We start from the raw sequence: 15506 nt of genomic DNA on the forward strand, positions 1-15506 counted from the left end.
CACCTGGGGAGGGGGTGGTTTGGGTGGGAAAGGATGAGTGGACCAGGGAGTTACGGAGGGAACAGCCTCTGCGGAAAGCAGAAAGGGGTGCAGATGGGAAGATGTGGCCAGTAGTGGGATCCCATTGGAGGTGGCGGAAAAGTTGGAGGATAATTTGTTGTATGCGACGGCTGATGGGGTGAAAGGTGAGGACAAGGGGGACTCTATCCTTGTTACGAATGGGGAGAGGGGGAGCAAGAGCAGAGTAACCGACATCAACTACAAACCCACTGACTCCCATAGCTATCTCGACTACACTTCTTCCCACCGTTTCCTGTAAAAACTATCCCCTACTCCCAATTCCTCCGTCTATGCCGCATCTGCGCCCAGGATGAGGTGTTTCATACTAGGGCATCAGAGATGTCCTCATTCTTTAGGAAACGGGAGTTCCCCTCTTCCATTACAGATGAGGCTCTCACTAGGGTCTCCTCTATATCCCGCAGCTCCGCTCTTGCTCCCCCTCTCCCCATTCGTAACAAGGATAGAGATCCCCTTGTCCTCACCCCCCCCATGTATGGACATGTATGCTTCCATGACAAATGAAGTCTTTTAAAATCTAAATAACAGCTCATAATTGAAATTAACTTTCTCTGATAAAATTGATGAAGGGCATTTTCCTCAAAGACTTTAGACTTTACTTTAGACATACCGCTCGGAAACAGGCCTTTCGGCCCACCGAGTCCACGCTGACCAGCAATCACTCCGTACACTATCCTGCACACTAGGAACAATTTACAATTTTTTACCGAAGCCAATTAATCTACAAACCTGAACGTCCTTGGAGTGTGGGAGGAAACTGGAGCACCCAGAGAAAACCCACGTGGTCACAGGGAGAACGTATAAAATCCGTGGTCAAGCACTCGTAGTCAGGATCCAACCCGGGTCTCTAGCGCTTGCGCCACTGTGCTGCTCTCTAAAGCTCTAATATTTATCCTTCGGAAATCCACAAACACCAATAGTTGATCAAAACACGTTGTGTATATCTTACCCTGGACTAAAACCCCAGAAAGCCGTCATCACAACTCTTGTTGTTTTGCCTTGACTTACTGGCTGCAATCTACAAAAAGGTGCTGAACAAGTAAAAATTCTTTTGGAACCCAACACATGTCATGGAAAGGGGAAAAGTATCAATAATGAGAAATTCTACATCACTTACTATGCTGCAATGGATAATTCCAAATGGGCTACATTAACTTTAGGATCATTGCTTACAATAAGAAATATACAAATACATACACAAATCAGTGAACAGCATCTTACTTTTTTGTTCCTAATTCAATTTTTCCTAAGTTTTCAAGGGTCATTATTAAAGGTCCTGGTTGGATTTGAAACCTGAAACAAAAATAGAAAAATTAAGAGAGATCTGAAACAATTATTTTGCTCGCTTCCCAGCGCTTGCCTCCGATGAGCTTTCCCTCTCCTGAGGAGCAACCTCAGACAAGTATTTGGGCGCATTTCAACATTTGAGTAGTAACCTCTTCCATAAAAGTACACATGCATGTGTATACATGTAGAGCATTAACAGGCAAGCCAATATCACCTTTCCCCTTGCTAGTCATGAAATGAATCAAGTTGAACAACAATATATTGAGTTAAGTTAGTGTTTTAATCTAACATGCAATTAGTCCATTTTTTATAATAGTAAAAAAAAATCAGCATATTCTATAAGAATATATGTAATTTGAAGAAAGCAATCAATTTTACTTTCTGGTCTACCTGGAAAGCCAGAGGCAAGGGCATCACCAGAATCAGGATGACAATCTAATTTCAGTATTTAGAACCAGAAGAGCTAATCAAGGCGGGAGTTTACACTACAGTCTGCAGAATGCTCTGAAGCCTCTATGACAGGGAAACCGTAAGATTTAGGTTGCCATTCTTCAATAACGACTACGCTGATATCCCACCGGTGACAACTGCACATAATTGATGAAAAAAAACTAATTCCGAAAAATTGCACATTTCCCACGAATCGAAAAATTAAGTGTAAATTACTTACCCAATATCAATTCTAGATTCTAGCATTTCGACCATATGTTTTGCTTGATCTAGGTTTTTCAAGTTTTCAATAATCTGAAGTTAAAAACAAGAACAAAAATGCTAGAAATCCACAGGTCAATTAGAACTTGTACACAGAAAAATGTGATATTTTGGACATGTATGCTTCCATGACAAATGAAGTCTTATAAAATCTAAATAACAGCTCATAATTGAAATTAACCTTCTCTGATAAAATTGATGAAGGGCATGTTCCACAATTAATCCCAATAACCATGACTTTTCACTTGTTTTCCCTAGCTGCAAAACTACTTTTGACTGGAACAAATTTAGACTGAATCTTTGAAAAGTAAATCATTTACTTAAGAACATATTTCTTCAAGAAATCAAACAGAATCACTCCAGCAACAAATTAAAAAAATAAAGTAGAATAGAGTATACTCAGTGTTCAAGGCAATGACTAGAACTGTAGTTAGTAGGTATCCATATAAACCAAATGCAGCAGCATCGAGAAGTTAATAGTCTTATCATACATGCTCAATAAAATATTTCAGTTGAAGATTTGAAAATAATGCAGCTACATGTGAGGAAGAAAATATTAAAATCCTTTCTTACTTAATTTTGATCGGAATTGAAGAAAGTAACGAAAGGGTGTGTGCATGCGGCAATTGGCATCTCTCGTTGACCAGGTGCAGAAGAAGTTTGTGGGAATCGGCAAAGTAAGATTTAGACGTATTCCCTCTTGTCTGAGAATGTGTTGAAGGGTGGAAGGTAAATGTAAACATGAAACAGTAGACAGAGATAAGGAAGCTTGTTTTCCTCTGTGGGAAGTTACAGTTGACCACCCGTGCCCCCTACCGCTAGTAGCATAGAAATGTTGCAGTAAATGGGTGGCTTATGATTGGCTCGGAAAGGGGACGGTGGCACAGTCTGTTTAAAAGCTGAGATAGAATAATGTCAAGATGCCCTTGTATTACGTTTGACTTGTATTAAGCATCTGTTGCTGAATAAGATTAACATAAATAAAAAGTATGTTATGACTAATGAAATAATTGGTACCCATGTGGTAGATAGTATATTTTCGTATAGTTGTATCTAACAAAAAACAAAAGTTGTTTACTGAACAGTATAACTGTCGGTTAATTCTGCCGTGAAGTCAAAGAACTGGTGAGCAGTTAACTGCCGCCATCTCTCCATGATATCATGCTAAAAAGTCTCTTGAATCAAAGCTGCGAAGTCTCGACTTTTAATTTTCATTTAATTTCCCTCTAAATTAATTTCTTCCACAACATGCCTTGGTAGAATAAAAGTGTACCTGCTGTTTATTACAATATGTTGAGAGACTTTCATGTTTGGGCTCCACTTCATCTTGCACAGCGGAGTCTAAAGCATTAGTTTTCTCCTCAAGTATCTTCTGGACTTTACCAGTTACAATAAGGTATTGTTGAACTATGAATTCTAGTTCTTTTATCAACATATCCTTCCTATAAAATGGAAAGACAATAAAAATCTAAATTAGTTATGTCACAAACGATTTTTGTTTTTTCAGTACAGATGACCCGTGTTTTGGTCATTGGGGTTACGGAAATTTGTTCTTACAGAATTCAAATTACTACCCAAATATTTGCAATGCAAATAAAATTCACTCATGGAATGTGTGTGAAAAAAAGTATTTTCCAACTTAAGTTTGATGCATGAGCAGATAATACGACTAATATTGTGGAAAATAAAATTACAAGTGAACCTCAGCAGAAAAGACCATATCCTTTAATGAGTCAAAAATCTGAGGATATTGATTTAAAGTAAACAAGGATTAGAGGGGAATTTAGAAACTTCTTTTCCATTCAAGACTAGGAGTCAGGAACTCATTGGTTGATGTAGAGATCAAGTCAAGTGTTTAATTGTCATATGCATCAGGAATAGTGAAATTCTTACTTGCTGCAGCTTTGCATTAATGCAATTACACACAAAATAAATATACCATAATCAATAAATTAATGATCAGATACCCCAATCATTACAGTACATAAACTCAAGTACATAGTGAAACTAAAACAAAGCCCTAGATTGTTGTTGAGGAAGGGTTGTGGTTTGGGGTGTGCAGTGTGGTTCAAGAGCCTAATGGTTGCAAGGAGGTAGTTATTCTTGAACCTGGAGGTCACAGTTCTCAGGCTCCAGTACCTTCTTCCCAATGGTAGTAGCGTGATGAGAGCATGACCAGGGCAGCGCAGGTCTGATGATATTAGCTGCCTTTTTGAGACAGCACTTCCTGTAGATCCTTTTGATGATGGGGAGGTAACGTCTACCACTTTCCTCCTTTCGTGGGCATTTGCGTGAGGCAGCCAGTCAGTATGCTCTCTACTTTCTACGGAGATATAGGTATTGTTGAGCTTTCTTTGGGATTACATCAATATACTGGGCACAGGACAGATCTTCAGAGATATGCGCACTCAGAAACTTGAAGCAGTTGACTCTCTTCAGTCTTCCAATCAATGATGACAGGCTCATGGAATCTCAGGTATTTCTTCCTGGAGTCAACAAATAGCTCCTTGGTCTTACTAACTTTGATAACAAGATTCTCATATCATATCATCTGGCACCATTCAATCAGATCACCTACTAATCTGCTCTCTGACTCTTTGTTACCCGTTATTCCCCCAAATATAATGCTATTGTTCCGAATTTAAAGATAGGGTTGGAGCAATGTCTGGTTGCACTGTCATATATATTGAGAGAATAGAGGGAGAAAAGCCCACAACTATCAATGAGCTAACACCCAATTATCTTTTTCATCGTGGGAAGCTTTTTGTGTAACAGAATACTAACAACACAGGTCTCTGGTCTGAACCAGCAGAGAATCTTACCCATCCAACAGAAAAAATCAGAGGGGAACCGGAGTTTACTTATTCATTCAACAGATAAGGCTATTGGTAATGAAGTATTTCCTCCATACTGCAATGCTTATATAAGCTGAGATGATGTATTCATATCCCTGGAGTGGGATTTCAATCAAAATGTTCCAACTCAAGTGGAAGGATTTCTGCTAAATGAGTCAGGGATCACATTATAGGCAGTCTGAAGTTATTGAAGATTTATAGTATACGGAACGGTGACAGGGTGGAGCAGTGGTGGAGTTGCTGCCTTACTGCATCACAGACCCGGGTTCGATCCTGACAATGGGTGCTTGTCTGTACGGAGTTTGTACATTCTCCCCGTCGGTTGGTCGGCGCAGGCACGGTGGGCCGAAGGGCCTGTTTCTGCGCTGTATCTCTAAACTAATAAAAATAAACTGAACAGTACAGGGACAGATTCTTCAGCCCACCATGTCTGTGGCATTCATGATCCCAATATAAATTGCAAATCTGCCTACACGTAGTCTATATCCCTCCAATCCCTGCCTTTTCCTGTGTCTATCTAAATGTATCTTAAATTATTCTACCACATCTGTTTCCACTACTTCCCCTGGCAGCGCGTTCCAGGCACCCAACTTCATAATACAGTAGCAACTGTGTAAAAAAAAAACTTGCCTCAGAAACTTGCCTCCTCTTACAAAGTTAGTATTTGAGATTTCTACCTGGGAAAAAGACTACCTAGCCTATCTACTCCACTCATAAGATAGCACTTTAAATATATAGGGAGTATGGAAAGTGTTCAGAAAGGAAATTTAGAACGTTGAGGATAAAGTACAGGTGGTAGTGCAAGGTAGTGACATAAAGCTACAGTCAGAAGGGTTTAGAGCAAACATCAGAAAATACCGGCATATCGGGTGAAAATGTATTATGAAGGAGAGAGAAAGTGATAAGGAGAGAGAAAGTGATAAAGAGAAAGGCTCAGTTAGACATTGGCAAGTATGATGTTGTGGGAATCACAGAGACATGACTACAAGAGGACATGGGTTGGGAACTGAATATTCATGGGTACACAACGTATAGAAAAGACAGACAGGTGGGCAGAGGGGGTGGGGTCGCTCTGTTGGTAAGGAATGATATTCATTCCCTTGCAAGGGGTGACATAGAATCAGGAGATGTAGAATCAGTATGGATAGAAATGAGGAATTGTAAGGGTAAAAATACCCTAATGGGAGTTATCTACAGGCCCCCAAACAGTAGCCTCGACATAGGGTGAAAGTTGAATCAAGAGCTAAAATTGGCTGGGAAAACTGGGAAAATCAGGTTGGTAATGGACCCCAGGAAAGAGAGTTTGTGGAGTGTCTCCGAGATGGATTCTTAGAACAACTTGTACTGGGGCCTACCAGGGAGAAGGCAATTCTGGATTTAGTGTTGTGTAATAAACCTGATCTGATAAGGGGACTCAAGGTAAAAGAGCCATTAGGATGCAGTGATCACAATATGATGTTTTACTCTACAAATTGAGAGGGAGAAGGGAAAATCGGAAGTGTCGATATTACAGTATAGCAAAGGCATGAGGCAGGAGCTGGCCAGATTTGACTGGAAGGAGGCCCTAGCAGGGAAGATGGTGGAACAGCAATGGCAGGTATTCCTGGGAATAATGCAGAAGTTGCAGGATCAATTTATCCCAAAGAGGAGGAAAGATTCTAAGGGGAGTAAGAGGCACCTGCGCCTGACAAGGGAAGTCAAGGACAGCATAAAAATAAAAGAGATGAAGTATAACATAGCAAAGAAGAGTGGGAAGCCAGAGGATTGGGACTCTTTTAAAGAGCAACAGAAGATAACTAAAAAATCAATATGGGGAGAAAAGATGAGGTACGAGGGTAAACTAGCCAATAATATAAAGGAGGATAGTAAAAGCTTTTTTAGGTATGTGAAGTGGAAAAAAATAGTCAAGGCAAATGTGGGTCCCTTGAAGACAGAAGCAGGGGAATTTATTATGGGGAACAAGGAAATGGCAGACGAGTTGAACCGGTACTTTGGATCTGTCTTCACTAAGGAAGATACAAACAATCTCCCAGATGTTCTGGTGGCCAGATATCCTAGGGTGACGGAGGAACTGAAGGAAATCCACATTAGGCAAGAAATGGTGTTGGGTAGACTGATGAGACTGAAGGCTGATAAATCCCCAGGGCCTGATGGTCTGCATCCCAGGGTACTTAAGGAGGTGGCTCTAGAAATTGTGGACGCATTGGTAATCATTTTCCAATGTTCTATAGATTCAGGATCAGTTCCTGTGGATTGGAGAGTAGCTAATGTTATCCCACTTTTTAAGAAAGGAGGGAGAGAGAAAACGGGAAATTATAGACCAGTTAGTCTGACATCAGTGGTGGGGAAGATGCTGGAGTCAATTATAAAAGACGAAATTGCGGAGCATTTGGATAGCAGTAACAGGATCGTTCCGAGTCAGCATGGATTTACGAAGGGGAAATAATGCTTGACTAATCTTCTGGAATTTTTTGAGGATGTAACTAGGAAAATTGACAGGGTAGAGCCGGTGGATGTGGTGTACTTTGACTTTCAGAAAGCCTTCGACAACGTCCCACATAGGAGATTAGTGGGCAAAATTAGAGCACATGGTATTGGGGGTAGGGTACTGACATGGATAGAAAATTGGTTGGCAGACAGAAAGCAAAGAGTGGGGATAAATGGGTCCCTTTCAGAATGGCAGGCAGTGACTAGTGGGGTACCGCAAGGCTCGGTGCTGGGACCGCAGCTATTTACAATATACATTAATGACTTGGATGAAGGGATTAAAAGTACCATTAGCAAATTTGCAGATGATACAAAGCTGGTTGGTAGTGTGAACTGTGAGGAAGATGCTATGAGGTTGCAGGGTGACTTGGACAGGTTGTGTGAGTGGGCAGATGCAGTTTAATGTGGATAAGTGTGAGGTTATCCACTTTGGTGGTAAGAATAGGAAGGCAGATTATTATCTGAATGGTGTCAAGTTAGGAAAAGGAGACTTACAACTAGGTGTCCTAGTGCATCAGTCACTGAAAGGAAGCATGCAGGTACAGCAGGCAGTGAAGAAAGCCAATGTAATGTTGGCCTTCATGACAAGAGGAGTTGAGTATAGGAGCAAAGAGGTCCTTTTGCAGTTGCACAGGGCCGCAGAGACCGCACCTGGAGTAATGTGTGCAGTTTTGGTCTCCAAATTTGAGGAAGGATATTCTTGCTATTGAGGGCGTAGTAAACGTAGGTTTACTAGGTTAATTCCCGGAATGGCGGGACTGTCATATGTTGAAAGACTGGAGCGACTAGGCTTGTATACACTGGAATTTAGGATGAGAGGGGATCTTATAGAAACATATAAGATTATCAAAGGGTGGGACACGTTAGAGGCAGGAAACATGTTCCCAATGTTGGGGGAGTCCAGAACCAGGGGCCACAGTTTAAGAATAAGGGGTAGGCCATTTAGAACAGAGATGAGGAAAAGCTTTTTCAGTCAGAGAGTTGTAAATCTGTGGAATTCTCTGCCTCAGAAGGCAGTGGAGGCCAATTCTCTGAATGCATTCAAGAGAGAGCTAGATAGAGCTCTTAAGGATAGCGGAGTCAGGGGGTATAGGGAGAAGGCAGGAACGGGGTACGGATTGAGAATGATCAGCCATGATCACATTGAATGGTGGTGCTGGCTCGAAGGGCCGAATGGCCTGCTCCTGCACCTATTGTCTATTGATACATTTTGGACTGCTTTAAGGACATAAAAAGTGACTTGATCATCTAATTGTAAGTTTTTTGAACAATTTAAAAATAGGATCTAACTTTTCTATTGAGTTTTATAGTCACTAGCAGGGTGGATAAGGTGAAACAATCAGACATTGTCAAATTACTTTTGGAAATCCAAAACACAATGTGCCATATAAAAAGTTAAATACACAAAATAAGAGTCCTGGCCTTGAGTTGATACATTAAGTCAAGTAGGTAATCCCTAGCAGTACTCTTGCATTTTAATTAAAAGGTATAATTTGTAAATGTAATCTTTAAAGTTTACAATTAAATACATAGAGCATCAAAAAAATCCAGTAATTAAAGCTACACTCGTAATTAAAGCTATTAATTTTAATGAATTTCAAGAAACTGATGCACAGTTATTGCATGGATATTACCTGTTCTTAACAGACTGGTTAATTTTTTCAAATTCTTTATGCATTTCATTTCTAATTCCATTACGTTCTTTTTCAATTGAAAAGCCAATTCCTTCCACCCTCTGTGTAAAACAAAAGAATGATTTCAAACTACAAAGCAAATAAAGCAATTGATGAGTCACAGAAGGGAACAAAAATTCAGACCACGTACAAATTCCACCTGGTGTCAAAAGATTTTATGTTTTTATACATTAAAAACATTTGGCATTACTCATAGAATTTTATATAAATAGCTCATTGATTAGTCAAGGAATGGCAAATGCAAGTACTATAATCACTCATTTAGGCTGCAACATCACAATTGCATGCAATCCAAGACAAGATCATACTGCTAACATTATTTTTATATTCACTTAATTACTAACCCAGTGGAAGATTTAAATGCATTTAGCAGAGATCTTCTGTCATCTAGTAATGGACAAGCTTTACAAGCGTGGACATGACGCAGAGAAGATTGAATGGATGGAAAATATTAAGACCATGGTGGAATCTGAGGGAAGCCATTTAATAATAATAATAATAATAATAATAATAATAATATTCATTTATTGTCATTGCAACGAGTACAACGAAATTAAAAAATAGCCAATCCTGACGGTGCGTACAAACATATATGCAATAAATGCAAAAACAAATAAATACATAAATACAATTAAATACAATTATGTTAAGTACAAAGATTTTTTAGTGTTGCCTAGTGCAAAGGTAGTGTTCAGTTCTCGTATGGCCCTGGGGTAAAAACTGTTCTTAAGTCTGTTTGTTCGGGATTTTATCGACCTGAAACGTCGACCAGAGGGCAGATGAACAAACAGACGGTGGCCGGGGTGGGATGGATCTTTTATTATTTTGCCTGCTCTACTGAGGCAGCGTAGGCTGAACAGGTGCTCCAGGGAGGGCAGTGAGCAGCCGATGATTTTCTGGGCCGTCGTGATGACCCTCTGAAGGGCCTTCCTGTCCTTTTCTGAGCAGCTGGCATACCATGTGGTTATACAGTATGCCAGCACACTCTCGATGGAGCAGCGATAGAAGGACAACATGAGCTTCTCCTGCAGGTTGGTTTTCCTGAGGATCCTCAGGAAGTGGAGTCTCTGCTGTGCCTTCTTTACTGTGGTGATGGTGTTGGTAGGTAGACCAGGTGAGATCCTCTGCGATGTGCGTACCAGAGTCTCACAGCACAGAAAAAGGCACTTCAGCCTACCATGTCCATACCAACAATTAATTACCCATCTATACTAATTTTAATTGCCAGCACTTGCTCATAAGCTTTATTTGCCTTTCTTTGTCTACTCGAGAGTCTTTAAAAATATTTTGAGTATACCTGATTCTGCCACCTTCTCAGACAGTTCATTCCAGACTGCAACCACCCTTTGGATAAACTAGAAATTTCTCAAATACCCAGTAATCTTCTTATTCCTCCTTTAGACCTACGCTCGCTGGTTTTGGACCTCTCCATTACGAGGAAAATCATTTCATAGTCCACACTATCAATGCTTCTCATCTATTGTAACAAGATGCCCTTGTTTTGACCAGGATAATGAAATCTCTTGTTCTCTTGGTAAAAACAAGTGGATAAACCAAATGATGTAACAGTCTGCAGTATAATTGTCGAACAACTATCTAGGAATTGAATTTTTAAGTAATCGCAAAACTTTTTTGTCCAATAATGAAATATACATTCTCTCTACTGATGAATGACATGGTATTTATTCCTTGAGACAAATATATAATTTACAATGGTGATAATATTTAAAACAACAACTTACCTGAACTAAGTTATTAAACTGATCTCGTTCACATAACATTTTACAAAGTCCCTCATTAATTGCATCGTTTTCCTGAGAAGGAAATTTCTGAATTAAATTTATATTGAAAGAGTAATCAATCTTCAAGTTAAATTAACAATATACCACAAGTTTACAAATGCCATCTAGACCAAAAGATTGAAACTACATCCTAGTTTATGGGAGGACTAATAACAGCGTGGAATGAGCTGTTCCAGAATTTGTAGTAGGTCCTTTCAAGCTTTTTTCTTCTGCCTAACGGGAGAGAGTAGAGGGAATGAATGGGTGAAAATGGTTCATGACAAAAATAAAATTCTCCCTTGAGGCAGCGTGGTACAAATTGAGTCGATGGGAGTGGTGGGGAAGGAAGGAGGCTGGTCTGTATAATGCACTGGGCTGCATCCGCAGCTCTACGATATCTTGTGGACTTGAGCAGAGTTGTTGGATCCAAAATTTCCTTGGTGAAAGAAGCTAGAGGGTGTTGGTGGAACTTTGCTTTTCTTATTGTAAGCATGTGACTACTGGGGTACCACAGGCATCAGTACTGAGACTTTTGTTGTTGTGATACATATTAATGATTTGGCTGTGAAGAATGTAGGAAGAATGATTGTTAAATATGAGAATGTTACAATAATGTGGTTTTGGGATAGTGAAGAAGATTGTCCCAGGCAACAGCAAAACATAAATGGAAAGTTGTGCAGAGTACCGGCAGATAGAAATTAATCTCGGCAAGTGTAAGGTGAAATACTTATGGAAGTCAAATAGGGTTAGGACATATACAGTAAATGGGAAGGTGCAAAGGAATGCTGATGAACAGGGTTCAAATCCCTATTTCCCTAACAGTGATAAGGCATGTAGATAGTGCGATGAAGGTATTTGGCATGCTTACCTTCATAGGTTAGGGGCAAAATATAAAAGCTGGTACATTATCCAAGCCCTCTTTCCACTTCTCCCTACATCCCTTCCTCTGGCCTTTTCATTTCACACCTCCTTATCGGTCTTTTGTTTCCTTTTCATCTTTGGCCTTTTTCCACCCATCAGCAATCAACCCCCCCCCCCCACACCTGTATCCACCTATCACTTTGCTTGGCTTTGTTACACCCTACCTCTCTCCCAGCTTCCTCCCCCTACTACAAGCAGTCTGAAAAAGGGTCCCAACCTGAAAATTCACATATCCATGTTCTCCAGAGAAGATGCCTGACCCGCAAGTTACTCTAGCACTGTGTTTAGTGTAAACAATACCACTGAACTGCTGCTATTAATACAGTCAATTAAAGAATATATTCAGCGATAGATATTTTACCTGTTCAAAGCAGATAGCACTCAATTCCTCGGTTATGCACATGCATTTCTGGTGTAATTTCCGTTCTAAAATTTAAAAATATTCTTAAGCACGTCTGATAGTAATTAGAAATATATTAAAAATGTTGAAAAAGTTGTCATGCAGCATCAGTGGAAAGAGGAACTGTTAATGTTCGTCTATGACCCATTGAACCTTTGTTTTTCATTTTCATTCATTAATGGTCATTATCACGTGCGACACAAGAGACTTTCAGCAGCGCTACATTCAGACAACAAAAAAATACTAATTTAGATCAACAACAAAAAACATTTAAATTTTATTCAAATCACTCATTTTTTTAGTGTTGGATTGCACTCATGAAGAAGTGGCAATCCATCACTTGACAAAGAAAGTTGCACAAAAATAATAGGGAGAAGGGGTGGAATTTCCCAAGACCATGGCCAGTGTCAATGCTTTGGGGGTACAGACACACAGACAGGCATAAACACACACAGTGTTGGTTGCTTCCTCATTCAAGATCAATAGACATTATTAGAGTGCTCAAACATTGACTTTTGTTATTCTTTGAGATTTAAAAGAAACAGGAATTGTTTCTATTTTTTTAATTGGCACAAGTGTGCTCCTCTTTTGTCAGGTTGATCATTGGCCCAAATACATCTGATGTAAACTTTAATCGTTTTTCAAGCAGTGTAGCTGCTCTTTGAACCACGTTGTTTCCCTTGATCAAATAATTTGAAGCTGACAGCACAGCAATTAAATATTAATATAACACAAAAAATGATTGTGCTCAATTCTGCTCAGCCATCTAGGCCAATGCCATCATTTGTTCCACTTTCCTACACAATCCCCATAACCTTGCATTCCCTTCAAATCCACCCATTTCAGTCTTGAAAATATGGTTAAACCGAAGATAGACACAAAAAACTGGGGTAACTCAGCGGGGTAGGCAGCATCTCTGGAGAAAAGGAATAGGTAATGTCTCGGTCAAGATTCGAGAAAATATGGTTTATCTCTGTGAAGTAGGGAAATTTGTAAAAATTATCAATGTTCTGTAAAGAAATTCTTTCTCCGCCCTACCGCTGGGCAAATTTTCTTTCACTAACTGCCATGGCAACTGGATGTCAACTTTCATAAATATCTCAATGACAAATAGGTTAAATTTGTCAAAATTACATAACTAAATGGGAGAGTATGGTTGCACAAAATGATAGGAAGCTCAAAATGGTAATTAGAAGGTAGAGACGGTCAGGACAAGAGCCTTTTGTTCCTCCATTTGAATTAACTTATTTATGGGATCTAGCAGGAAAACAATTCTAACAAGCTCATCAGCCTGATCTTAACAGCAGAATGGACGAGAACTGACAGGATTGTCAAACAGAATTCTTGATCTGCTTGATGTTATTGTTCACTGCATTTTTGATGATTTGCAGCTGATATAAAGCTATATGAAGCACTTCTACTGGTAGGTGTCTGTCTTATTGAAAAGCAAATGCTAGAAATCTGTAATAAAAAAAGAAAATGCTGAGAATAATCCTATATCAGTCAGTATGGTTAACGCAGGCCAGACTCCTCATCAGATGAAGCGTCTGACCTAATAGATTAACTTTTTTTTTCCAAAGATGCTACTTGATATGTTCAATATTCACAGCAGTTTTGTGTGTGTATGCATGCTCAATTAATTTTTACAAAGTTAATGGCCAAGGGAATTTGTCCATATGTCTCCTCCAAATCCTTGACTAGTAAAGGATGCACACAACCACATCCTAGGGGAATTGCTATAAAGGTCGATGATGGGTTTAGCCATTAAAAAGCTGCTAGTATGTCCTGTTGCAGCAAAATAGTTGAATAGGACCACAGATGACAAAAATGATTAGCCATCAGCAGCGAAAGACCAACATGAACACATAGGTTTTCCCTCCAGAGGTAATTTAGGCAGGCCAAATTGATTTTTTGATATCTCAGCTTCAATGGGGTAATTACATAATTTGGCGACCTTGTGTGGGTGAGATGCAGAAGCGTTACTGGATGACATGCAAAGCACACTGTGTTGGAAGAAGGGTCTCGACCTGAAACGTCACCCATCCCTTCTCTCCAGAGATGCTGCCTGTCTCACTGTTACTCCTGCTTTTTGTGTCTATCTTCGATGCAAAGCACATTGTTGTGTTTCGCATTTAATTGGGACTCCATGGAACAGGATTTTCAACACGACCGATCGGCGGGTAGTCAAACGATCAGATTTGTCCTACTTCAGCGTAGCGTTGTAGCCGAGTCGGGCAATTACGGCCGACAGACCATCGGAAGCGAGATGACATGCAAGTTCTTTCTTTACCTCAAACGTTATATGCCCGAAGCAGACGTTTAGTTTCTTTTATTTTCCAAGCACTTGTGTCATTTTACTTTTTATTACTGCTTTTAACCAATGAAGCTTCCCTATGATTATATTTTATTTGTTATTCTGTCAATCAACGTATCCAGAAACAAATCATGCTGTAAACCGTCCACGTTGTTAGTTTAATTTGGGGATACAACATGGAAACAGGCCCATCAGCATGCCGACCATCGATCACCCGTTCACTCTCGTCTTGTGTAATCTCAAACACTTCTACATATCAGCGGCAATTTACGGAGGTCAATTAACCTGCAAATCCACACGTCTTTGGGATGTGGGAGGAAACCCACGCGACCACCGGGAGAACCTGCAAACACCACACGGACAACACCCAAGTTCAGGCTCAGACCTGGCGCTGTGATACAGCGGCTCTACCACTGTGTGCCGCACTTACAATTGAAAAACATTTAATCTGAACAACCAAGTGATGAAACCAGTTGTATAATGTGGTTAAATTCGGGGCTTTAGCTGAAGGCTTACAAGAGGTTGCAACCATTAATCCACTGACGCCCACCCCCAACCCATCCGGTCAACGCTCGGGCCTGGCAGCTCTGTCTTCATACTCCTTTGGCAGGAGAATTCTAAAAAAAACAGCACATTTTAAACAAACAGCCCATTCTGCGCTACATACCGAGGGGCTGCGAGGGTTCCTCGCTGCTCGCCGACCCTTCCTCCGCCATTTTGACAGCGGCCACGTGACGCCGGCTTCCCGCCCGTTCGTGCTAGCGCGCCAGGCGTGTCGTCTCCACCGGCCTCGCCTCCCGTGCCGCCGTTTCTGTGGTAAATCTCAGGTAGCTTTTTTGTTAACCCAGGTGTAATTTATTGGGACTGCAGATGCTGGTCTACAAAAAAAAAAGTCACAAAGTGCTGGAGCAACTCAGCAGCGGGTCAGGCAACATCTTTGGAATGTGCGTCCCGACCCGAAACGTCGCCTTTCACCAT

The 15506-nt window shown here is 40.4% G+C and overlaps 1 protein-coding gene across 1 annotated transcript in view; it reads right to left on the reverse strand.

Moving 5' to 3' along the window:
* Nucleotides 1-15257, reverse strand: part of rnf17 (ring finger protein 17) — an 83325-nt gene extending 68068 nt beyond the window's left edge. Inside the window, exons 1-7 of the mRNA XM_078403208.1 lie at nucleotides 15196-15257; nucleotides 12176-12240; nucleotides 10855-10926; nucleotides 9053-9153; nucleotides 3350-3518; nucleotides 2036-2109; nucleotides 1300-1371 (exon numbers count right to left, since the gene is read on the reverse strand). Coding sequence (XP_078259334.1) covers nucleotides 1300-1371; nucleotides 2036-2109; nucleotides 3350-3518; nucleotides 9053-9153; nucleotides 10855-10926; nucleotides 12176-12240; nucleotides 15196-15244 — 602 coding nt within the window. The 5' untranslated portion in view covers nucleotides 15245-15257. The remainder of the gene's footprint in view (nucleotides 1-1299; nucleotides 1372-2035; nucleotides 2110-3349; nucleotides 3519-9052; nucleotides 9154-10854; nucleotides 10927-12175; nucleotides 12241-15195) is intronic.
* Between the last annotated feature and the right edge of the window lie 249 nt (nucleotides 15258-15506).

The sequence above is a fragment of the Rhinoraja longicauda genome, chromosome 7, assembly GCF_053455715.1.
Source record: "Rhinoraja longicauda isolate Sanriku21f chromosome 7, sRhiLon1.1, whole genome shotgun sequence".
Classification (NCBI taxonomy): domain Eukaryota; kingdom Metazoa; phylum Chordata; class Chondrichthyes; order Rajiformes; family Arhynchobatidae; genus Rhinoraja; species Rhinoraja longicauda.